We start from the raw sequence: 27,038 nt of genomic DNA, 5'->3' as shown, positions 1-27,038 counted from the left end.
AAGTGACGAATTCCCATTTGATCCGCTGTTTGAAAATTTATCCAGCACTGTCAGCAGATCCAAAGCGCCTTGTTCATCGAACACAGTGCAAGGCTACAAGCCGCAAGGTCAGTTTTAAAGTAATCTGTTCTGCGTCTACAATAAATCTTTAATTTGCAAAACTGACAAAAGCAGATTCACAAGATATTTTGGTACTGGAAGGCGGAAATAAAAGAACACAAACGAAAACAGCAGCAAAACGTTATACTGTATTAGTATACGTCGCGGGAAACACTTCTTAACGCGAGGTTCCCAGTGGTTCCGTCTCTTTGCGGTAACTCATATAACACGGTCATGACAAGACTTTACATCAAACGCACTTAAAGATATATCAGGAAAATGGTTTTGCTACAATATTGCGTTAGCAAAAAGTTTATTTTACTCACAGTAAATTAATTATGAAGTTTTAAAGTCAAAAATTTCAGGGTGAAATTCACTGAGTACTGTTCATCCCAAAAAATTTCTGGAAACGCTATTCGGTGCAGAAACAACGTAAAAGCTTATCACACATTGGAAATTTCAATATCATTGCTATTAAAAATTCAAAGTGTAGAAAACCGATCCACGGGTGGTGGGGCAGTACCGCCCCTGAACATTTTCTGCTATAACTCTTAAAGCTTACATGATATCAGAAAACGGTATGTGTAACAAGCTCAGCGGGTAGTATTCGATTTAATGATACTTTTTGAGTAATTTTTTGATAACACGTTGATTTGTTGTGAAATTAAGTTTGATTTCGCACAAAACGCGTGTAAAGTCTACCGTGCTTTGTTGCGCTATGTTCAGTACAGAAAATCTTCAGCAAGAAGGCTGAGTAAAGCAAATGAAAGGACAGAAGAGCTGGAGACGGCAAACGCGCACGCCACAAGCAAAGACAATAGCAGTTGGTCAACTAGGTAAGTTATCGCACCATCCTGTCACTAATTGCTTCGGCTCAGCTGATTACTTCACCTGCTCTAACAATAGCTTCACATCAGAATTCCATCCATCGCTGTTGACCATAAAAGACTCGGTTTATAACCCGGATTGTCTAAAAGCAGCGCTAGTCGCTTTCTCTCTGTTGAAATGCGCTTCCCCCTTCGACACTCATAACGGAAAACTGTTTTTTTAATGTAAACAATTTTTTTACATTCCTGATAGCGCCATATTCTGATAGAGGATACTTTGTGTTTTTTTTTCAATGTGCTAAAAACCCCAAAATGAATAACCACTGGGAACCTCGCGTTAAGTGGGTGGTTTGCTGAGGCTAATTTAGTTGAATGACGCAACTCCTCTTACAGAGCTTTTACTTTTGAACCGCGGCCCGCGCTGAAGCGCTGAGTCTGAGTCTGACCCCTAGAAAGCTGAGTCTGACTACTGAAAGGCTGAGTCTGAGTACTAAAAGGCTGAGTCTGACTATTAAAATGCTGAGTGTTCCTAAGACTGCTAAAGTAATATCTCGATCACTTTTAACTCTTGACCGGAAACATGCCCCATATGGTCCAGCGAATCCCCGTATTACATGCAACGCAAGGAATGTACAAGTGCAACTACAACATTTTAATTGGCAACAACCCTTCAGTCAAATACGGGACGTCTGTACTAGTGTAACTGCAGCAACACGAATGCTGAAAAGAAAGAATTAACTGTAATACAACCGCTATTCGACATTTCCGGCCAAAATAAAACTAAATCTATTTTAATTATGACTGTGAATACCATGTATAACTATTGAACTGCTGAGAACTTCACGTCTGAGTCTCGAACCACTGACCAAGGTCAAAAAAAGGAAGGAATAAATAAAGGAAGGAATGTTTTTTGGTCAAAAAGAGGAAAGAAATTTCGATGGTAAAAAAAGGAAGGGAATTTTCGCGGCCAAAAATCATTAGATTTCTGATGGTCCAAAACAAGAGGAAAATGCGCTAAAAAATTTTAAAGTTGTGTAGTTGCACTTGATGGTCTGTACGTTTTAAAGCAGAAGTAGAAGAAGTACGTAATGCAACTGCAATAAGCGTTACAGCTAAACATATTCGTCGAGAAAAAGTACGAGTAATTACCCGTGCACTTAGTGTGCTATGAATATCGTAAGAAAAAATAACCAAGAGTACGTATTTAAGAAATGCGCTTTGATATGCTGGGTCATGCAGAGCAGAAAAAAACTGAAGTTTGAACGTCGTGAAAAACCAGATGTTGCATGCCATTGATGCATCGCATATTTCCATCGAGTGGGCCATTAGCCTATTCGGAAAGCGCCAAAAAAATGAAAGATTACTGCTCTTTACCGTTTAATCGTTGTACTTTAAATGCAATCGGTACATCTTCAAATTATTGTGAGTTATTACCGTGAAAAGTTACCGGTCCCAGTTCAATCCATCATACGAGTATTTACTAACTGTAAGCTCACGGCTTATTTTAATTTATTAGATACACCGTTCTACAGTTAATTAGACAAATGCTGATACTAAAGAATTAATTAGCTAACTGGTAATTATTTTTGTCCCTATCATATGACGCATGGTAGTAGAAACAAAAAGTTCACTTGGTCAGAAACTTTATGCACATGCAACTGCTACAAAACGCTGCGACCACCTTGTTAATGAGCAATCACAATCGTAGCAATTATTTTACGAAATGGCTGTGCGCCCCGACAAACCGGGCGCATAGAATTTAGCTGTGCGCCCCGAGTGTTCGGGCGCACAGAATTTGGCTATGCGCCCCGAATGTCCGGGCGCAGAAGTATCGAATTTTTAACGGCAACAACAGCTACGACGGGTAATTAATGATTAAGCTTTGTTTAAGCATCGGGTGAAGACACTAGCACCGGAACACGGGTCACCGGCGCAACCGGCCCCGTCGTCCTGGCTGAAGAAACCCCTCGTCTCCTCGCAAAAGAGGGTGGGAGGGAGGGAAGGACGATTTGATACGGAGTAAATGTAGATCAACTTTACTTCGACACAACAGCAGCTAAGGTGTACTAAACACAAATGTGCAATCTCTATGCAACGTCAAACAGCGTTGCATTACTTCCTTCAATCAGAGTAGCATACTGCGCAGTATCGGTGTGGGCATCCCAATTCCCAACGACACACCCTAATGGCTTTCTCGACTGGACACTGGCCAACAAGTCGTCCAGCCTTGCAACCACCTCCGCTGCGTTAACCGGCCGGAATTATCCTTGCTATTTTGCTACATTTTACGACAGTTCTGCTAATCTATTTTGCTACAGGTTTTTGCAAGGGGTGGACTTCCGCGCCGTCCTAGATGACCTCTGACAACAGATGTTTTGAGCAACCTCCTCAATAAACCAGGCGATAAAAGGGAGTACACAAAACGAAAACTTAACTATTATGATTTGGGTTCTCAAATTCTGCAGTTCTCTCTCAGCTTCTGCTCTCCTGCAACCTTAAGGATTAATCGAAAAAAAAATAAGTAAAAACAATCAACTACCGGTTTGCGTTAACGCAAATAAATTCACAAGTTGAGGCACATGTAAACTATCCTGCTTCTATGTGCGCTATAACTTTACGGCTGTAGCGGGTTGAAACTAAGCTGCTATTTCAGGACAGACACAATAAATTAGCAAATTTCCTATTGTTTCTCCAAATTCTTTTATGAAAAGCGCATATTACTTACAGTTTTTGTGTGTTCTGGTATTAAGATACCTATCTCATCAAACAATACAACGTATTTGACTATACAACAGGAAAACAGAGTGGTTAAATAATTAATAAAGAAGCCAAATGCATAAAATATTAAAAACCTTCGGAGAAAAACATTAAATCGCCGATATATCTGCGCCCGGAAATTCGGGGCGCAAAGCCAAATTCTGTGCGCCCGGACATCAGGGCGCACAGCTAAATTCTATGCGCCCAGTTTGTCGGGGCGCATAGCAGCCACCATTATTTTAACTAGCTTGCGTGGAAGTACCAAGTATGCATGATAAGCATTTAATCAACAAAATAATATTACAGTTAGCTTATACTTCAGAGAAATAATACTAGAATAATACTAATAATAATCAGTTGTATAATGTTAGAATTACTAACATTATAGGAGTACTATATAGCAGCAAAGATCTTTTTTAGCTTATGGGAATCCGCTACTTTCAATCTTCAGTGACATGGTTTTGGAAAAATAGAATTAATAATTCGATTAAAAAATGAATTTCCAGCGTGGAAAAAATAATTTCGATAATTCGACAAGAAAAATCGTGATTGGCTGGTTCCAGTTAGCTGCTGGACCAATCACATCACAGGAAACACTTGAATCTACCATTGCATTTTTGCTTCTCGAAAAGGTCTGAGTTCTACAGAACAAACTTTTCAAAGTTGGCTGCGGAAACTAAGTTGCGAAAACTCTAATCTTCACTTTCGTACTAAAGTCAGCTCTATCGACCAAGTCTGCATGAGCTGGCTTATCGATTGCAACTTGAATTTGAGTGCAGTATACTAGGTGAATGTACGGACTGGTAACAACGCAGAGCGAGCGAAGCGACGGCTGTCACAACTTTGATTTTAATTCTGTTACCGCAGGATTCAAACACTCCACAGACTTTGCGCCCAGAAAATTACATTTCCCCGAATGAAAAAGAACAGCAGTACATGAGGATAAGCGAATAGGTAAACCAGTAAATAATTCCGGAGTATAGGATAATTGCAGGCGATTGCTAATACTTTCCAGATTTAACTTTTGACCAAAGTTAAAGGAACCAATCATATTAACAATACGATAATTTGTAACCATACAGTGATAACCATACTGACGTAATACACTAGTAAAATAATGCAACAGAGCGCAGGACTCCCGTCTAGATGTGCCGCCGTTGACTGTAATCCGCCCATTAGCATACAGTTGACAGTGACCTTTAATGGGATGCAAAGTCCGGAGGAGTAAGCCGGAAAATCTATGCGGTAGGTACTGGGCCATCGACAGTGTCTTCTCCAGTTGGGCGAGGTCCAGGATACAGTTTAGTTCCGCAGTCGCCACAACATTTTTCACCGCCACTATCTGTTGATGCGAGTACAATTACCAGTACGTTCAACTACACAAGTTACTGCATTTCTATTACAAAAATAATCACTAGTACGAAAATAAATGAAAACACGAGCACTCACTGATCCAGCAGGTGTTTCCACATTTACATTCATCTTTGGTCAGCTTGGGTTTGACATCCGGTAGAACCATCAAGCAGGTCGCGCAGGTTCCCTTGGTCAGATACCCTTCCAACCATTTGGCATACTGGGTCGGCTGGTTGATCTTGTTCGGGGGATCAGGGGATAACTTCTTAAATGACGGACATTTCAAATCCTCAATATTAATAACAGTTGCAGGTTTCACAAGGTTGGCCAATACGTCACACTGTCCAACTCCTTTCGCATAAAACGTAACGTCGCCAATGTCGCCTCCCCAGTGGTCAGGGTCATGCCTTTTATCAAGGCGAAAAAACATCATAGCGTACCAATGCTCGAGAGCACGTTGCAGACTTCGTCTGTTTTCTGCTAACTGCATGCCGATAATTACTCCCTTGTTAACGTTACGCAAACCATACTCTTTGACAATAGTTTCTCTACATGGAAAAGTAATTTTCGACATAGAACTGCACTGCTGTTCAGGAGAAATAAAATGAACGTATGTGACCACTTTAACACCATGATAATTAAGATATTCAACATCAGCAAAGCAATAAGTAGCCATTTTTATCGCGCTAAGAAAAGCAAATCATTAGGGTAGTTACGAACAACTAAATTATGGAGAATTTTTTCCGTCTACTATATAGAATTTTGCCAGTAGCTAACCTACACAACAGCAAATGTACACAGTGGTTAACGTACATACTGTAGTGGCTATCGTACACAATGGTGTAGCTAGCCGACGCAGTGGTTAACGTACACAATGGTGCAGCTAGCCGACGCAGTGGCTAATGTACACACTGCAGTGGTTAACGTACGCATTGACAGGCCAACGACTTAGTGTACGAAACTTACCGACCCATCAGTATAAAATCAGTCTGCAGCTGAAACCTTGAGCAAACAATTCTTAAGTTTTCCTTAGCGTTTCTGATCTGACTTTTGTCTAAATCGCTAATTACTTGTACTTTTAACAAAAGTTATTTAATAATGGAATTTCTCGCTGATATCCCGTCGACCTCGACATCGGCCCGAAAGAACCCTAAGCGCAAGATCACCATGAAGATCTCCAAGGACCGGACGCAGCTGGAACCTATCAAACGCCAAAAGAAATCCGACATGGCCAGCAGCGCCTCCGTTCTTCCCGGAAAGCATGCCCGCTACGCTTTCACCGAACAGGGAATGCCGGTCTACAAAATCGGGTTCGACAAGTTTGCCCTGGTTCGCTGGTTGGATGGAGGGACGAAGGTGGTCCTAGCCGAATTCAAAGAGCAGCCGGATGGTACCTTTAAGCCTGTGGATGCCAACAAGTACATCGCCATGACCATCAACAACTTTTTGCGCCTCTGTGGATTATTGCTGACTGGTAAAGCCGACTTGGTCTCATCGTGCCCACCATTGTTCGATAATGGAAAGCTGTCTCCTCACTACTGCCTGGACGACAACCTGTACTTCCAGTGGAGCCGCTACAACAACATGGACCTGGCCACTGTACGCCGCTTTAACCTGTCGCCTAACAAAGATTTATATCCAACCAAGGTCGGTATTTCTTTCGGTCGGAAGGCCTACGAAGGACTGAAGGAACTGGTGGTGGACTTTACGCTGCTGAAGAAGATCCGGGACACCAACGAAGCACACGATGTCGCCGCGGATACAAGCCTGGTCTCGCTTCCGTTTCGTTGAAACAGGTTAGTTGAATACGTACAATTATTTTAATTGTACTTGTTACAAATTACAATGTCGGTTTTTAATTGTTGATTTTAACAATGTGTAATTTTTGCGTTGCTTGTTTTTTACAACATGTAATTTCTGAGCTGTCAGTTTTTGCACTTTGTTATTTTTAAACCGTCAGATTTTTTCACTGGTCCGATTTATTTGTTAGGAATTGGCTGAAATTATGTTTCGCAATATTTGGGAGCACCGTGAGAATGCGACTGGTCGTACGCCGATGCGCGGAATCGCTACGGATGAAGAATGGAACACTGCCGAAAAGGACGTTCTGGAAAAGAAGCAGATTCATGGTGTGTTGTTGTTGCTTAATCAACTTGATGTGGGTCAGTGTATTGATTTAGATGTTGATGGCTACTTGGCACAGTTCCGTAAGGAAGTGCGTGCCCAGTTGGATAAAATGATGATGTAATGCGTAACGCTGCATGCCGTAATTACTAGTTATTTATTTCATATTAATGCACGAACAATCTGTTTTTCTAGAAATTTGCTATTGCATATTTCTGTATTAAGTTGGAAATGGTGATTAACAGTTCGGCAAACCATCTTGTCATTGCTCGCCTTATTTTCAGTGAACATTTTAACAATTGAGCCAAATGGCTGACCACTGCATCGCTGTAGAATAAAAAACATACAATACTGTCCACACACAGTAGAAAATTCAGACTGCAACACTTCGCCTTGGGTCACTAGTCTAACACTACCAGAAAATCTTTGCTTGAGTGCGTTGCTGTAATACGCCGGTAATTTCCCATTCGAGTCGAAAAATTCAATGACACTGGCTTGGTCTTGGTATATGGCCACCCAGTGCTCGCCCGGCTGCTTTGCTGGGTCCGTATTGACGATACATGATGCAGGATAAGGCTGTAGGTCCATTGGTACTTCATCGGCAGCAAACACACCACGGAATGTCGAGCTAGTAATAGGGTTAGCCCGCATGGCCGCCGATAATTGTTCCGAGTTCATGTTGAGAAGTCCGCAATCAGTTGACGATGCTGGTTAAACTCAATAATACTATCAAACACCATCATGCACACCATCATCAGCGATTTAGCATGTGACTTTGCAAAGGTCACCGGCACACTTAAATTTCCCTGTTTGAATAAAGTCAACGGTCCACGCCCCGTATGACCAGGTGTCAAATCAAAACCAAAAATAGCGTATCCTTCGTTATAGCCATTACGATTGACCGACCAGCATCCGGTGGGATGGTTTTTTGCGCCCAGTGCATCCAGCAACCCATCGTAGCATTCCAATGACTGATTTTTCGCAAAATCAGCATTGTATGGTTTGGTCGGATAACTTTGTCCATCCACTTCCACACTTATCTGACGTACGTCGAAATGGTGAAAATTAAATGGATTTTTCTGGTAATTGCCGTGAAAATCTTCGCTGTCCAGGAAACCAACGAATACCACCTTAGGAATTTGACCAATCTGCAGATTGGTCACTACAGTACTTTGGGTGTTTTTCGGAATGTCGGCCACCCGCATGACAATCCGCTCAATGTGGTATTTAACCGTGCGATTCAATAACTGCCCGGCTACAGCGGTCATAAAATCTGGAGCCGGAATATAGCGGCGTACTGATACCCGAGCATTAGGAATAAATGGTTTGTATGTCTTGGTATCTTTATCGGCATCCCAAACACGTAGGCAAAATTCTGGCCGGTTCATAACTAATCGTATTTGGACAGGAATGCCCGTACAGAGCGGTTTGCTTTGGCCAAATAAATCGGCAAATATTTTTCCGGATAACTGTACATATTCTCCCTTCCCAAAAAGGTCATGCCGCCATACTTCACCAGTGTTGTCGGTCTGATTATTCATTTTTCCCGGCAAATCCAGCGAATAGCCCGCTGAGCTTAATTGCGAAAATTGCGCTTCCGGAGAATGAAATAACAATGATTCAAAATAAGCGCGATACGGATAAAATGTTGCCGCATCCGACATGAGGCGATTAGCCACCGTTACATGAACCGATTGGAATAATGAATGCAGAAGATTGTTAACCGGGGCCACCTCCTCAGCGGCAGTGATTATTTCAAAATTATTCTGGTTATTTTTCTTGACCTTTATTGCCACTTCCAACTCCAGTACCATGTCACCTAAACTCAACAGTCCAGCCGTACTTGGAGGAATGTAGAAGTTAATATCGCCAGCCGTCCCATCCTCGGTAAATATCGTTGTAGGATTAAGTTTCTCGTGTTCAGTGCGCCATCGGTCGGTCAATGTTGCAGGCAAAGCAAAGAGCTGATTTTCCAACTGCATTGCTGGCTCCGAATTGGGCATCATCATCATTGCCATGATTACAGAAAATCAGGAATATTTATCGGGGGAATTCTACGGGCACGCTTCGTTGTTCTACGGGTTTTTCGAGTACGCTTTTTTGCACACCTTTGCCTTGCTGCATCCGTTCACTAGTAGCTTCGCTAGCTTGTGCAGCGACGTCTTTAATAGCTCCGGTGGTTGCTTCTTGCAAGTGCGGTGTTGCTGCTTCGAGTGCTGCCTTAGCATGCGGTGCCGCTCTTCGTATAATAGGTTTAGCAAATAAGGAAATCTTAGCAATAATATTCTTTAATACTTGCGCAAAACCAGAACCATTCTGCAAAGTGCCACGATAGCGCAGAAGAGGGCTACCACCAGTCTGCGCCACGAAAACGTCTTCATACCGCCGTGGGTCAGGAACATAAGGTACTAAAGGCATTTTAAAACAGCTTCTGCGCTCGGAAATGTAATTTCACTAACGACTTGTCGTTCTCAAACTTGGCGTTTTCTCCCAGATCATCCGCCAGTGTTAAGTGCACTGTCTCAAAATGCTGAGCAATAACAGGGACATAATGGGCCTTATCGAACCTTGCTTCGACCAGAGGATCCGTACCTCCTCTAATAGGTACATTACGCAAAAACTGCGCTGCCGTATCGCCAATTAAACTATAATCAGCCACATCACAATAAACAAACAAATTCTGATTTTGCAATTGGGCATTAGCCGCTTGCTCAGCAATAAACTCTCGGGTTTCGGAATAATTTTCATCCTTGCATTTTTCTATAAACGTTTCGACAATGCCATCAACAGCCAAAAAATCTGCGCTTTGTGGGGTGAGATCCCAAAAGTCCGTTGTTAGGTGTGATTTCGAAATCCCAGTATTTTCTGCAATGCCATGGATTCCCGAGGAAAATACACGGTTGTTCGCGGTGTTTCCACAGTAATTTTGACCCGTTGATTATTATGGCTATCAAGTTGCATTTGCACATACTTATTTTCTGGCAAAATGCTCAAGTTCTTGAGATGGCTTCCGTTGACGCGGAAATAAGGGCTCTTCATGCTCATCACTGGCGCGTTCTTATTGATCACCTCCAGTATTGCCGCCACATTTTTGATAATTACCAGCAGGGACAACTATGTCATCAGTATAGGAACTCGGCCCTAGGAATTCTACTAACCGATCCGTATTAGCCTCTTTCTCTTTATCCCAGACTCTAGTGTACTCCAGGCCATATACAGTATCCAAAATAATATGCTGGTCATGACTCAGAGTATATAAAGGATTATTGCACTGAAATTCCACCAAAGCCAGCGCCCTTTGAGTGATATGGGATGCTTAAGGCGTGTCGTCCAGTCCGATGCAGTATTTTCGGTGAAACTGTTGACATCGCTGGGCAGCGTTAAGTAGAATGGCGATCCTTCAAACATTTTTCAGAGATCCAGGTATCGTGTTCTGGCCCGTATCCCAACCACCGCACGAGAGCTTTACCTTTTCGTCGTATGATTACAAAATCAATGGTATGATCTTTATTCTCCACATTCCGCACGCGTGATAATTCTTTCCCGTAAAATTGCCCTTTAATAATTACGCCGTGCTCATCTTTCAGCCGATATACAGGAATCTTGTGCCGTACGAGTTTGCCAATGGTGAATATTTCTTCTTTGAAATTATAATTGTATCCTTTGTCTAATTTTCCCTTGTTAACAGCTAGACGAACCGTATCGCCCACTTTAAACTTGGGTTCTTCAGCGATGGTGTCTTTGTACAGCTTGGTAAATACTTCCAATGAATTTTCTTTGGTGACATCAACAGGCCGCATGCCGTGAGCGCGGTTGACAGAACAGTTGTACGAATGCACCAGGTCATTGAGCTTAATGGTATAGCGTGTGGACACTCGGTATCTGAATAGCCGGACCATGCGTGATTTTATAGTGCGTATTACTCGCTCCACCATGGCACATTTTATATCTTCATTGTCGGATGTAAAAAATTCCACTCTTTTGGATTTCAGAAATGACTGAACAATATCATTCACAAATTCGCGCCCTTTACCAGTCTGTACACGCATCGGTTCACCCAAGTCATCAAACACTTTTTGCAAAGTATTTCTTGTTTCCGTAGCATTTTTGCTTTTCATTTGAACCACACATAATTTTTTAAAAAAGCAGTCTATGGCAAACAACAGATATCTTATACCATCATTCTCTTTGTAATATTTAGAAAAATCAGCCAAGTCAATCTGATACTGCATTTGAAGGTCCGTGACCACAATTTGATTGCGTTTAAAACGCTTCGAACGGTCCTTTGTTACCGTGTACTTATCCAGTTCCTCCAACAGCTCCTTGGCCTTCCCACGGTTCAGTTTGTGTTGCTTTGTCGCTTGATAAAACCTTTCTACGCCGCCAAAGCTTATCCGGAATCGGAATTTATCCGGAAAACTCGGGCAGAGGCGTAGAACTGACGGCAAAAAAGAAGACATGCTGCGGTAAAGTTATCCACTTGGCTCGTGGATTGCCTGCGCCTTTCTGCCCTCCTTTCGTTTTGCGGGCACGCAGTCGACCGGAAGGCGGTGTATGGAAAATCTCCTGGTGGTCAACTTCTGCTGGTGTAGTTGGCGGACTCAACTGACGCCTGGGTACTTTGCGTTTGGGCTCTTTAGCCGGCTCGGGTGGTTTCGCTGCAACGTACTTAGGAACTTGGATGGGGTTTTCTTCGGGAATCGCACGTGGCTTAAGGGCTAGAAAGCGCTCTAACGTGGAAGATAGCTGGTTGGCTTTCTCATACTCACTTATATCATTACGGTTGACGATCTTGGCAACTAAATTGTCCAGGGATATCACTTCTACCGCCTCCGGGGGTTGCTTGTTCAACTGAATTTTACTGGCCAACCGGTCGTCCATTATTCGTTTGGGCACAATTGAAAACTCATCCATTGCCGATTAAACTGCCCAGGACACCGGCAAAGACTGGTAAAAGGGCACCAATAAATCCGCCTTGCTGCAGGATTTTTCGCTTTTTCTTGGTCGGATACCGGCGTAGTGCCAAGAGCCTCAGAGACTTCCGGTGTCGTTTACAGGTATCCACATGAGCGGGTGGTAAGGTAATGATGTTTTTAATAATATTGACAGCAATCTCCTCGAGTCATTTCAGCTGATTCCGATTTACATACTCTAGCAAAACCTTCCGCTGCTTCGGCCTCAAACTCCGTAGAGTAATAATGTAGGGCGCTAAGGCCTTCACTCTTTCCGACATGGCTTGGGCAGAGTACTGTTGTTCTTACTTCAATAAATCCGCATATACTGATCCGGCATCACATGAGACCGCACCCTTAAATAGTCGGGGCAGTTACTTCTCAAGTCCAGAATGATTGGCTGGTACGCCTCCGAAGTGACCTTTCGGTAAGCGTCCACCAGGTGCGGTAGACCCATCTCCCGAGCCAGTGTACTAATCTGATTTACGTCACGCACGTTCTTAAACAATACTGAGTACTGACAATTTAACATAATGTCTCTCATCGCTTTTCCCTGTTTATACAGGTTTTGCAGGATTAAAATAACGGATACATTTTTATGATGTATCCCTTGCGTAAATAGCTTCGTACATCGCATATCCTTATTGATCACGTGTGACAAGTCGTCAATAATGAGCAGTGTGTGTTGACTGGTATTAAAGAAGTCATCATTGGCTAGTACTCCTTATATGCCCTTAATAAATTCCACTTTTGGCTCTGCCTCTAGAAGTAAATCAAATCCTTTCTGGTATTCACTATAACAATAAACAATGCGATCAGGCGTTCGGTCTATCATCTGCTCTCGATTTTTAATTAAATTAAAAACAAATTCACTTTTACCCGACATGGTTGGACCACACACACAACAGCCAAAGCATGCCTTAAAACGTGGATCACTATCAAGCACTGAATACATGTTTGCGCATAAAATCTAACAGTTAGACGTACAAAAGCGCTTGCAAACGCACACTATTGGTCGAAAACACTTAAATGTCTACGTCCACCAATCCAGTGGCTGGGCTCCTCCTTATGTCAGGTCGTACACACGGTCCACCCACGCCCGCCCCCGCATGGCCCTCACGTATCCGCAGAATGGATTGAGGTACAAGTGCTTTTTCCACGCATCCATCCCATCCTCCCAGTCGTCCGACAGAGTGCGCTTGCTGTGGAAGCACGTTGCAAAGCATGTGGCCGAATATATGAAGCCTGCCTCTGCCAACGAGCGCGACGCGTTAAGCCTGCAAGGATGATACCACTCACTATACGTTGCCAATCGCGCCTCGTACGTGGCGTACTCGGAAGTGCCAAAGCTCTCCATGAAACTCATTCTTGTTTATTGTTGAAAAATTTGAAGAAATCAAAGAAAAATATAGCTTTGTTTTGATTGTTTCCGGCGATTCAGTGGCTAACCGACACAGTGGCTAAGCGACACGGTGGCTAAGCGACACGGTGGCTAAGCGACACGGTGGTTAACGTACGCAGAGTCTTACCGACACAGTAAAAGAGTATTTCAAGTTCAGTTTGTAATTATTTAAGTGAATAGTGAACACCTAAGAGAGCAAAATGGCGAATTTACAGGGCATGATTCCCAGGCTGGACCTGATCGAGCGCATCGACAACCGCCTGGGAAAGTTTTGTATTGGTTTATTGTGGTTAATGTTGATAGTTATTTTAATAACGTTTGTCTGCCTTGAAAACATAATAAAAGTTATCGCCCACCGCCCCCAGCTGTTGGACCTCTGCGTGAACGACACAGCATGCAATGCAGCCGCTATCTACAACATTACGGGCTAACCTTTTGTAAACTTCCTCCTCCAATTTGTCCCGGCAGTCATTTCTGAAACAAAGCGGACTTGAGATCAAAACAAGACTTTGGAATCCAAACCTTACATTGGCAATTCTCCTTCCAACCAGTGGGAGATGGGGCAGTCGGAAAATGGATTTAATGTTGTCGATTGTTCTGACTTTAATAGTTGTTAACTGATTTTACAGTGTTGATGTGCTGCAGTCTGGGCTGTGCTTTTGTTAACCTACTCTAATTACTGTGGTAAAAATAAATTAAAATTTCCGACGAAAAGGTGTACTTTTATTCACTTTGGTACATAGCTAAACGGTAAAGTGTTCCAATTCTCAACAATTCGGCGCTTGTCATAGGTCATTCGAAACTTCTTAAATATATCGCGCTGCCCTAAAGTTAAACTGGGCTTATGGCGCTGTATAGTGTCAGGATAGTTAACAATCACTTCTTCTGAAGTGTCTAACATGGACAACATGCGTTCAAAATTAACTGCTTCACTGGTGGCTCCATTAAGAGTAAATCCCTTAAACTTAACAGTGTCAACACCATCATTCGTCCTACACGCATACGTTTTCGGACCCAGGCTAACGAATTCGGTAATGTACTGTCCGGGTTTCAGTTCGTCCGTAAGGTCACCCAAAAACTTGCCCGTTTCCGGCTTGGGCTGGTCGGGCCGGTCCACGAAGATAATAGAGTCTGCAATACAACAGTGCAATTGCGGATCATGTATAACGCAGCACGTCTTTGACTGACCTGTATCGAAGTATAGCAGTCGGTCCTGGACCTGTTCCATGAATTGCAGTAAATGCAGCCGAGCCCAACAAGTTGTAAACCTGCGGTCAGTCAGAAACAGGGAAAGGTGACGGTCAAAAACAAGAAAGGTCATGGCCAGAAACGTGCGAGGTCAATAGTATTTACGCAGCAAGTACCACATTCGTGCTAGGATTATCTTCAATGAAGCCTTCCTCTTTGGTGTACATGACCCGCAGGACTTCTTCCCCGAAAAGGTCCCACGAGTGGACATGGTACTGGCCGCACAGCAACAGCTCATAAAAACGGGCCGGGTCACTAACGTATTCCGTGGTCAACTTGTTGTTCTGCATACCCAAACGGCCCCAAAAGCTACAAGAAAACATAAATGTTGCTCGTGCAGCCGCAGTCATGTAACTAGATTACCTGTTCAGCATCAGTTTGGCCAACGAGCGCAAACCCGGATTTTCCTGAATTTTCTTACGGTCCAAATGTATGCCTTCTTTGGCTTGGTATTCCTGGATGTACTGGATCTTTTGGTCTTCGGTCGTGACGTCGGCCGGCCACCCACTGGCTTCGGTCTTGATCTTTAAGAATTTGTTGATGTATCCCTCAAAGAGACGGTCTTCGTGCTGGTCAAAGTGCCATACTTCGTATATTTCAACCAATATATAACCACGGTCCAGCGCTGCCACGATTTCCGGTGTACACCAAGTGCCAATCAGTGCGCGCTTCGTCCGGCTCGTGCTTACAGGGGGCATTGATGCGGTGGTCGGCACAAGTCCGACAAAGTGGAAAGGTCAACTTGTCTTTGCTACGGTACGGAAGGATGGGCAAGTACAGATCTTCGGGCGGCAGCACCTTGCACGATATAAGGCCGAAGTAACTGCGCGGATCCGCAAAATCCTTGGTGATGATGACCGGAAGTCCGGTGGGGTACCGTTTGGTCTTGTTCACGAACGGATATTCGCTACACACGTCGTAGTAACAGATCCGTTCATCCTCGGCCACCTTGTGATGGAGCTTGACCGCGTTGGTGCGTCCACCGTAGAAGGGATACCGTGGATTGATTCCGGCTTAAATGTTGACGGTCCGAACATAATCGTTGAAGTCGGGGTCACTGACGCGCATCCGGTCGTACTCATGTTCCCAAATAACAACTACGTTATATCCCGTATCTTTAAAATACTGGTCGCGGTCCATGGTTTCCCGGTAAATGTCCGACATCTTTAGGCCGCGGTATGGATGGACAGTATTGCCGGCAAAACACTGAGGACAGCCGTGGAACCAGCAGCCGTGAAATTCGTACACTGTATTGGTCTGGGCACAAAATCCATCCACAAAGTACGAGCCGATCTTGTGCTGTGAGCCGGTGACCTTTGACTGAATTGCACACAGACCTTCGGCTTCCATCCACTGTAGCCAGCGAAGGGCCTTGGTGGACTGTGGGCGGTTGCGTCCGAAGCCCTGGTTGGGAATCAGTCCGATCTGCTCCGGCTTCAGCAGGAAGGTCCGCCAGTAAACGCTGCAGACTCCGGCAATAGTGGCGGCCGAGACGAAAGGATTCAGTACATCACTGATGTCCGTAAACAGCTGGGCAAACTGCTGGCAACACTGACGCAGTACCGTGACGTCATTCTGGCAATACTGGACAAACTCCTTCCGAAAGTCAAAGATCCCGCCCTTGTCCGCAAACTCCGCATCGTACCACCGGTCAAAATCTAGCCGGTCCTTCATCTTCATACTGCCGTAGCCGTACTCGTCCTTGGAAGGAAAGGGCACGACGCGGTTCCAGTTGTCGGGCCGATTGAACCGGTGGGGGAAGGTTCCCTTGCTGGCATCATCCAATCCGAAGGTCGCCGGCCACTTAGACAAACTTTGCGGATTGTAGTTATAACTGTCGCGGAAGTGGATGTTGTATGGTGCCGGAACGTCCAACATCAAGATCTTGCCGCCGTTCATGATGACCTTTGGGACGGTGCCGTTCCGCAGCAACCAGTTGAGGATAAAGTATCCATCGGACCCCTACAAAAGTCGGCCGAGTATATAAGAGTTATTTTAAATGAACGGTCTGAATAAATTACCTTAAAATTGTGGGCGATGACGTAATAGCCCTGGTGGTCTTCCTGGAACAGGAATTTGCAAAGGTCATCGGTAACGTCCTTGCCAATTTCGGTCGCAGAGTCCGGGAAAACCCATTCATCGCCTACGCCATTCTGTACAACCTGTCGCAATACCCATGTTACACCATAAAAATTAGGACACAATGGACAACCTACCGCTAGGTTGGGCACAAGGTCGCCGGACGGAGAAACGTAGGTCTCAAAGTCGGAATACAAGAATTTCGCCGAGGAGCACTTGGCCATCCGGTCCAGAGTAAATAGCTTGGGCCGCATGTAGCAGCGAAGCTCCGCGGAAAGATCAAAGACATCACACGTCTTACATTTCGTCTCGCCACAACGGTGAGGATTGTCTGGCTTGCGCTGGGCATTGGAATAAATGCAGCGGCATTGTACGCAGAGCTTAACAGTGTCACAAAGAGCCTTACGCCGATAACAGGGACCTTTCTTTTTACCGAGCTTGTGATAATTGAAGCAATCCTGTCCAGGAAACGTACGATTACAATCCGGACAGACGACGAGATTGTCGGCATCTTGTGGGCAAGTAACACGGAGACACAACGAACACCTCGCACGGCAGCGGTGCTTTACGCGATTATCGTACCCCTTCATGCACTCAAAGCACCAGTAGTTACGCTTAAAGAATGCCGGCAACGACTTCAGCAAATCATAGTGACCATCATGATGCAGCAAAATTATATGCTTCCTATGCTTGTGACCTTTATGGACAATGGCGTTAGCATGGTCAACGCTGACCACAACAATACGATATTCGGAAAGAACCTTCTCGAAGGTCGATACGTCCCTTAGAGTATACGCCCGCTCTGGCAAACCGGCACGCCTGATAAGCTGCTTGGCTAGCTTGGTTATCATTCGCTTACCCTGCCGCAGGCTCCGGAACAGCTTCCTGTTGTTATCGGCCAACGCTTTGCCCATCACCAATGCGCGCGCCATGCAAAGGTCATCATCGCCATTCACAATCGTCACGGACCTCATCCTCTTCAAGCGACGCAAAAGAAGTGCCGGCACATCCTTCACACAACGACCGAAGGGCAGCTCCGTATGCTGGACAAAGATCCGCTATTAAATCAGCCATATCAACATCAGATAATGTGTAATCCATGATTGAAATTTATTAGTAAAACTTCCAAACAAAAACATGCCAACTGAATTTTATTCAGAACCAGTGAGCTTGATATGAAATACTGACAGTGGCTAACATACACAATGGTGTAGCTAGCCGACGCAGTGGCTAACGTACACAATGTTAGAATGCATAATTGTTCACAGTAAAGTCCCACATCTGACACTGCTCACGCACGTAATTAATACTGGCAAAGCATGTAAATGAACAATCAGAATACACAGGCATCAGCTCAAGCAAAATACTGTAGAAACTGGAAGCCTGCAGTTTAGACAGCATCACCGACAACTGCTCCTCCGTTGGTCCAGCGATGTCCATAGAGCGCGCAGCATGGACGGCTTCCATAGCCAGGTATGCTCGGAAGTCCTTCCAAAACTCTTGCGGCAACGCTAAAAAAAAGAAAAATGAATTCAATTCGATTCAGTGAACAATGAACGTAAAAATATGAATACCGAACTTTAATGAACATTGAAGTGAATTTAATGAAAACACTGAACTTTAGTGAACATTGAACTTTATGAACGTTGAACTGAACTTGTCGAAAAATGAAATGAACTTGAATGAACTGGCGACCTTACGTTTGATCCCATGGGAGAAGCCCGGGAAGAGCTGCGGGAGGAGCTCGTACCAGTTCTTGCATCGCAGGCGCTGCAGGGTGGTTTGGCTGATCTTGGGCGTGGCTACGCTGCGATGATTGTCGCCCACGCGCGAAATCCGCAGCTGAAAGTGCTTGCCGAGTTTCAGGGAGATCCAGGCGGCGTGCAGGGTGAGGGAGAACCCCTTTCGAAACATCGGGTCGACGAGTTCGCCCCTCTTGACAGGTGGCGATGCGCGGTGGATCAGGGCGTCGCACTCGGTTGAGAGGAGAAAGCGCAGTACAGCACGCAGCTCCCCCATGGTGATGGCACACCCGGCCTTCTCTTTCCCACGGCAGGTGTGCATGGTCGCGAACTGCGAGACGCCATTCTCACGGTGGATGTTAACCGTCAACGCTCCGCCGTGCGTCAAAGTCACGGTATCCACATTGGCATACATCGATACCGGTCCGCTAGGTCGAACTTGAAGGAACTCGTGCAGCGTTGTCTGCTCACCGAGCGTAAGCTGGGATGGAGGAGCCGGAGGTGCTGGGTCGAACGTTGGCACGAGCTGGCATGGCGGCTGAAACAGGGCAGTATGGCTGGGTTCAGGCACGTGGATCAGGACAGGCTCAGGATCCGCTTCGGCCGACGGCGGCGGGGAGATCGCCTCGTACCGCGGTAGGTACACCTGCTTCCCGCAAAATCTGATCTACGATATCAAATTCAGCGTTAAAGGACGCTACACTTTCATTAAAATTACGGCCCCAGGCCTCCCAATCCATAGGTGAAAGATACTCGGACATTTTAGAAAATACGTCAGATAAAGAAATCGTGCAAGTCAAATATTACAAGTTTGTAAGTGCAGACAAGCGCGAATAATTTGCATGAAGATCGAATTGCATGGATGAACCGGCGAAAGGCTATGCAGTTAAGAAACAAGTTGAATACACTAGCAACTAGCCGGGTAGACTAGCAACTAGATGGGTAAAGTAGCTACGGAGCGTTGCTCTGGCAACGAGTGAGATCGTTTGTGTGTATGCCAATACTATTATCAACAATAAACTGAATAAAGAACTATAATATGTGTATATGAATGCATTTGCGAGAACCTATGATTATTATCTTGTAACGTAAAGCCACACCGTAGCCCACTGGCATTTATTAATTTCATACAACAATGCTGAAAAAAAAACACAAGTAGCGCAAAACAACCAACGAATTACAATTCCGAATCCGCAGAATCTTCGGAGCACGAGTTGCTCACATGATCCATCTCCCAATCCGGATCTACGAATAAAAAGAATTAAAAGCAAATAAATAATAAGTCAGTTCGAAAATCAGGTTTACCTTCTTCCAGCGCCTTGACGGCGGCTGCCATTTCTTCCGAATCCTTGGTCGATTCCTCCTCGAATTCTAGTAAAAATAAGTTTGATTAATAAACTACAGCATTATAAATATTATCACTAATTATTAGCAATAATAAAATCACTACCCGTATCGGAAACGTATAGTTCCCCTTCATCCTCGCTGCTGCTGGAGTCCTCCTGGACGATGTGCCTGGTCACCTGGATGTCGGTGTTGGGAAACAGCAGCTCCAATGCTTCCTGACAGGACGAGCTGCGCGTGATCGGGTTGTACCCGACATCCCGCAGATCCAGTGGCAGGTTTCGGATCGGTCGGAAGTCATCCGCCGACTCAAACAGGTTGTCCGGAAGGTAAAGCTGTCGGAGCGAATGACAGTCGCGGAGGGCCTCCAAGGCCGATCCGGACAGAGCGTTGCCTTCCAGGTACAGCGACTGCAGCGTCGCTTCACCCGGGAGGTTGGCCAGCGATGTTTGGCCACACTTGGCCGCAGTGATGGATCTATATATAAATTTCCTTTTCATTAATTTACGTTTTCCTTCGATTTAGAATTTTAACAGAATTATTGCAATTTTTTAGAAATTATTAACGTAACGGGATCTTACTGGATATTAGTAAATCCGGCGAACAAAGGTGTTGCTGGAATTTCGACCATCTTGATATGGTCAAAATACAGCGTCGACACCGCCGGCGCTAAGGTCTGCAGGTATGCTTCGACCTGGGTGGTGGCATCCTGGAAATGATCGACGGCTGCGGGGTGGACGCGGTTATTATCCATAGCTGTACTATTCAGCAACACGTGAAAAAAGGAAAATTGTGTAGCTGGTAAATTTATTGGAAAAAATGGTATTTATGGAGACAATCCGGCTTTAACATCCTGTATTTATTTGGAAACGATTCGATTTTTAGTTCGATTTCTACTAGTTCGATTTTTATACGCAGCTGCTGTGGATTTGGCATACAACAGTGCCATGTACTTCATCTGCATTCAACGCAGTAGCGTAACAGTTAACGGCATATGCTTACCTACAACAATAAATAACTTTTAGATGTTTTCTCGAGGCGTCTCCGAATTTCTTATAGTTTTTTAGTATCCTTCTGTAACGTAAACTGGTTAATATTTAATGAACAAAAGCGAAACAAAAAGCAACAAAACTCCCCGACAAAAATGGGACTTCCAACGCATTCAAAATCCCAGTCAAAAAAGAAAACCACGTTTTTTTTCAGTGCCAGAAAAAAGAAACAAAGATACCGCACTGCGTAAAGCACATGCATCTTGGCTGCATCTTTATCAGGTGGCAGGTTTATTAGCAAACTGTACATCTTTATGGGTGCTGGGTGCTGCTTCCAATCCCGGTCCGGTGACGGTTCAGGCCGGCGACATATTCCTGTGTCGCACTCCTTCGTCCCTTTGCTCGGGTTTCACCCGGACTGAGCTGGGTGATTTCGGAGCGTCGCCGTCTACTTTCTTTTGGGATCCCAAATCTTTAACCGGTTTTCGATCCGATTTGAGGAAAAACGGCAGTACGAACACCGCCAGAAGCGCCAGGACGTGAAAATGAAAATACAGGGCTCTGCAAGAAAATCACAAGTACTTCTAAGTTCTAGAAAAGCAGGTTACGGTTAAAGACTATGCCGGTACATAAGTAACTAATTGCTATGTTCGTACAAACATTAGTGCCAGCTTATACTTGTAGAAAATGTAGCTGCTCTTGGACGTACTACAAAATTAGAGGTGCAACATTTCATGAAAATTCACAGAACAAGCATTTATTCGCAATTCGGAAAAAAATGTTCCATAAACGATGTTCCTTCGATAAATGATCTTGTTCCATAAACTCACTTGTAAATGATCCAAGAATATCTGAATTCCAAGAGCACGAAAGGGAACGTAACATAGGTTAAGCAGAGGCGTATCGTTAGGAAAGTCATAAAATCATACACAACACGAGAGTTTTTCCATTTCTGAAAGGGTGGACGAAAGAATCGGCGAGCCTGGTGAAAAGAAAACCATGACATTAAAATTAATTATCTTTTATCAAAGCGATGTGTTGTACTTACCCATCTGGCCGCTTCCGTGAACAGCGCTGCGGAAATGAAGGTAACATAGTATCCCGGATAGAAACCTAAACAAAACAGTACATCATACACGTAAATCAATTTCGCATACACGATAGCGTTTAAGAGGAACAGCATGTGATCAATTCTGCTGTTTATCTAGCGAAAAAGCGGACAACGTGTAGGTTGCCATCATAGGCAGGAAACGGGCCCGATCGTAGGCGACATATCGTAACCAGCGGGCAGTACAACTGTTCCATGCGGTCAACGCACTGCGCATATTCTGGTTGAACTGTACGGGCAGAACAAAACAATCAGGATAATTGGGCAACCACCACAGATTAGCGCAAATACACGCACCTCAAACTCGATGATACCCACATTGCTAACCAAATCAAACTTGGGTTTCCCCAGCTCGTCGTATCCATTAAAACCCAAGCCGGAAGCATTGACCACGGCATCCGCTACGATAGGAAAATACCAGTTTGTTTTAGTTATTTAATTGCCGAATTTACATCATAATCAGCATCATGCTCCTCTTTCGAACATACCACCATTTTCTAAAAGAATGCTTTCTGAAAGCAAAAAGTGGATGTAAAATTTTACTGCACTTACAAAGCAGCCACCCCACATAATACTTGAATCTGACAAAGGTAGTCCCGATGAGCAGATAAAACATCAACTGGATCACAGTCAATTTACTCAAACTGCTTTCCTCTGCAAAAACATAATTACACTAGTGCAATTCATCCCCCGAACCAATTGGTAAAATGAATAAGATCAATAAATCACTCATCCTACCAGTCAACAAATCCAAAGGCACACCCGGCACGAGCATGATGTGCAAATAGCAGACGAAACTGCAGCCAGCACTTTCTTTGTCACTGCAGCACATCACGTTCAATCAGACTCCCTCCAAACAAATCAACACATAGAAAAAGATAAAGTATACCCTATCCGGCCACAATGGGGATGGATGGTACTGAGGCGGGGGCAGCATCTCGGCTTCCGTCACCTGCTCCGTGGACTGACTGGCTTTGCTGCCTTCCGACAAGGTCGGCACTTTCTTGACGGCATCCTCCGTTTTCTTGTACGAACTAGGCTCAATACTATTACCCTCGATGAAGTCCATGTATTCATCGTAAAAACAGAAAGGTCCGCATAATAGGGACTGGAAACTGAAGACATAGGAAAGAAACTCCCAGTAATTGGGAGTTCTGCAAACGAAATGTAGAATATAAGGTCCAAGCTTCCAAGCTCCAGCGAACTGCTGCAAAAATGTAGTACCTAATGGCATGACGAGGCTGATCCGGCAGCATGAGTCTAGTGGGATCCTTCCCACCATCTGCGCTTCTCAAAAACATTTTTTTGAATAACAATAAAAAAAGCAAGGAACGAAACAAACCGTGCGCAGCGAAAACATAGGCCGTTATCTTCTGGACAATCACCATCATCGGCCTGTTTAGGGTCACCCTGCTATGTAATATAGAAAAGGAGTTGAAACAAAGGAAATCACTCCGCATGCAAAACGCAAGGAACGCTAAAGAGGATATAAACGGGGTTAGGGGCGTCACAATCAGCCTACACAACAGCAGGGTGCGAAAGTGTTAATCAAGTACACAAATTGCGTAGTGATTAGTGCAGTGTCTACCGCGATACTCAGCGTTAACTATTCACGAAATATGGTTATGCGCATGAAATCAATGAAGTTAGTTTGTAGATTTAGCGGATAAAAAAGCCAGTGTGTGATTAGCACAAAGGATACGTAGAGCATCAACTTCAAAGGAGTATTAGTACTTATTTATTTTCTCAATATGTACAAGGCGAGCTTCACTCAACAAACATTATCAAATGAAGAATTTGCCCCAGTTAACATGGGAAGGGACCGTGCACAAAACACTCATTGCATTACCGCGCATAATCTCCAAACTTAAACGTTGAAACAAAAAACAAGTAGAGCGAAAAGTCTCACATACAAAAGCGATAAAATTACAGTGATCAGTAAGGAATATCGCAGGCCACCATCCAGCGAACTAAAATTCATCGTTGGCCTCGCCTTGAGGCCCCGGATTTTGCTGGCCCCTGTACACGGCAGGGGATTAAATTTCGATCAAAAATTAGCAGTAATAGTTATTTTGATTTTTATTCTTTTTACGTAAACACTATTTACGCAAATTTAGCCATAACTGTTGATACACTACTTGATAGTTAAAATTTAAAAATTAGGAAATAACCATTTTTGTGCACTGACACATACCAGTTCAACTGATCATCCGGATTTGGTTGACACTGTTGCAGCAGCTCAATTTGCTGCCGAAGTCGCGCGATTTCCGCATCTCTTGCCTGCACAGTAAACACACCAATCATTTCAAAACAAATTACACTTCATCCAACCTGCTACCGATAGAGAAGTTTTCCTGAACACAAGCAGCATTACTTCGCATTAAAGCAACACTGATTCTCTGCTTCAGAAACCGAGTGGACTGTTTCTCCTGTGTTCTCAAAAAGTATTTGTTACGAGGAAAATTTTAAATTTTTTTAACGCATCGTCGACACGCAGAGCTGCATTTTAGCGAAGATACGTAAACACTGCAGCACTTAAAGCGGTTATTCCCGTGACGTACCGCAACTTCTCGCTCCCGGGACTCCAAAATATCCAGCAGTTCAGAGCTTTCTTGGTAAGCTTCTTCCAGGTCATACTCCTGATTGACCTTCTGCCGCTTAAGCGTACGATGCGCAACAAATGCCTCCATGGCTCGCTTGGACTGCTCGGCGGGATCCACCGTGGATTTCTGACCCCACGGCTCTGGACGTCGCTGCAGACGACGATACTTGAGGAATATCTCCTTAAGATATTCCTCTACCAGATCTTCAGGAAATAATGGAGCAGTATCCATGTTACTCCAGATAAAATATTTCAAGCCAAAAAAAAAGCAGTGAGATCAGAAACCTACTCCGTTGAGCAAAACAGATAAAACCTCAAAATAAAAACAAAAGTTTTACCGGCGTTGAATTTTTGACTACTAGTCTACTGCTCTAGTTTGTGACAAAGGAGTGCACCAGGCACACAACATTTCTTGTTACAGGGTTTTTTAGGGTTGCGTCTCATTTATAGTTAACTACATGTATACTATATTTACAAGCGAATAAACAACAGCGTTCTGTAATCAGTTCTTTTATTCCATTTTTTAAAAAGAAATTGGACTAATTGTTCTTCACGAACAATAACAAATTGCCCGCCTGACGGCGGCATGCACCACACACACAACAAATAATTTTATGAGAACCATCCAAGAAACCAATAAGTTTACCGCATTTGCATACCGCTCGTTGGAAATTGCCTACAAGAACAGCATTAACAGCTGTAACTTTGGTGATGGTCTGCGGTGCTGCCGGCGCAGCCGTCGTTGGTGCAGGCGTTGCAGATGCTTCCGTCGCACGGACCACCTTCCGCGGGTGCGAAGACTTTCTTGGTCTTTTTCCAGCCGGCGGCTCCGGTGCCAACGGAATCGGTCGAGGCACTCTCTGAGTGGGCTTCCTTGGGTTCTTTTCCGGATGGCAATTCTCTCGCTGATGGCGGTGTAGGCCTCGTCGCACCATTTCATTCTTGCAGACCGGGCAGGTGACGCGATCCATATCGGCATGAACCTCCTTCTTATGACGCCGCATGTCATCCGCGCGTTGAACAAAATTTTTTACACTCCCCGCATTGATGCTTGCCGGGATTCATTGTAAAAAATAGAAATACTGACTAACACAAGTACAACAACTGGCATTTCGAATTACTCACACACACTGATTTGGAATTTGAAGAAGAGCAAGATCGCAGGTGTTTGCACCCGGTACCAACGGTGCCAGTTTCCGTTAGCCACTGGACCAATTACGTAATTTTGAATTTTGAATTTTAATATTCTATTGTTTGGTTTGGGGGGCGGGGCTTATCGCCAACCAGCCAATCACGATTTTTCTTGTCGAATTATCGAAATTATTTTTTCCACACTGGAAACTCATTTTTTAATCGAATTATTAATTCTATTTTTCAAAAACCATGTCACTAAAGATTGAAAGTAGCGGATTCCCATAAGCTAAAAAAGATCTTTGCTGCTCCATATCATAACTATTACTTTACTAATTAGTGGGATCGTTAACTACTGTGATTATTTCTTTTTTGTGGAATAGTTTATGTTTCTAGAAAACCATAAACAGTTCATCCAGATTGCGACTGCACTCAACTTTACCCAGATCACAGGGTGCATTGCCCCGTTGTATTTCTAAACTGCAACGCTGCACCAAAACTGCAACTGTAACTGTAACTACTATTATATTATTGTCAATTACTATTGTAACGTACGGAGCCTGGATGTACCACATTTACACTGTAAAACGAGAAATTAGAAACAGAATTTACAGTAGTACTTTGTATTTCTAAAAGATGCAGCCTGTAACCCTGCATTCAGTATTCTTCGCTATTCCAGAAAAAGATTTTCAAAAACCGTTATGCCATTTCTGCTTCCTATGGCCCCCGTTTGAGTTTTTCACCACACAAATAATTTCCTCCTTTTTGACCATCGACATTTTTTTCCTCTTTTTTACAAAAAAAACATTCCTTCCTTTAATTTTTCCTTCCTCTTTGTGACCCAGAATATTTCTTTCTTTAATTATTCCTGCTTTTGACCAGAAAGCATTTCTTCCTTTATTTATTCCTTCCTCTTTTTGACCTTGGTCAAACCAGGCCAGGGAATAATTTAAATGGGGGATAATAAATTATTTTAATAATTTTCGGAGAGTCAATGAGTCAAAAGGTCGACCGAAGCGAAGAGAAGGTTTTTATGTTAAAAAAAACGGGACTTTCTGCCACGTCGGTCACGCTCAGATACCGTAAATATCGAATTTAAAGCCCCCCACCCCCCAGAATACAAGCTCCGCCCCCGTAATTAGAGCCCACCCCTAAGGTCGTTTGAAAATGGGACTTTATTGGTCAAATCAAAAACGCAATGCTTATAAGCAAGAAAAGGAACACATTAGACTATAACAGAAAAATTTCGTTTAGTTTATCTAGCCCTTCCATCGTGCCCAG

At 44.0% G+C, this 27,038-nt stretch overlaps 2 protein-coding genes across 2 annotated transcripts; both read right to left on the bottom strand.

The window, feature by feature from the left end:
* Window positions 1–7,834: 7,834 nt before the first annotated feature.
* On the bottom strand, window positions 7,835–9,178 carry LOC129593091 (uncharacterized protein F54H12.2-like). The gene has a single exon (XM_055489280.1). The coding sequence runs from the start codon at window positions 9,176–9,178 to the stop codon at window positions 7,835–7,837; it is 1,344 nt and encodes a 447-aa protein (XP_055345255.1).
* Window positions 9,179–21,272: 12,094 nt separating this feature from the next.
* Window positions 21,273–24,858, bottom strand: LOC129593090 (lysophospholipid acyltransferase 6-like). The gene is made up of 12 exons (XM_055489279.1): window positions 24,586–24,858; window positions 24,219–24,304; window positions 23,367–23,419; window positions 23,249–23,306; window positions 22,891–23,178; window positions 22,763–22,845; window positions 22,577–22,678; window positions 22,322–22,425; window positions 22,132–22,253; window positions 21,965–22,040; window positions 21,747–21,898; window positions 21,273–21,477 (listed from the first exon to the last, which is right to left on the bottom strand). Exons 1-12 carry the CDS (start codon window positions 24,856–24,858, stop codon window positions 21,273–21,275), a joined length of 1,602 nt encoding a protein of 533 aa, XP_055345254.1.
* Window positions 24,859–27,038: the final 2,180 nt, after the last annotated feature.

This window comes from Paramacrobiotus metropolitanus, unplaced genomic scaffold (assembly GCF_019649055.1).
Source record: "Paramacrobiotus metropolitanus isolate TYO unplaced genomic scaffold, Prichtersi_v1.0 Parri_scaffold0000059, whole genome shotgun sequence".
Taxonomy (NCBI): Eukaryota; Metazoa; Tardigrada; class Eutardigrada; order Parachela; family Macrobiotidae; genus Paramacrobiotus; species Paramacrobiotus metropolitanus.
The sequence above is the reverse complement of the archived record's forward strand: the minus strand, read 5'-3'. Positions and strand labels throughout refer to the sequence as shown.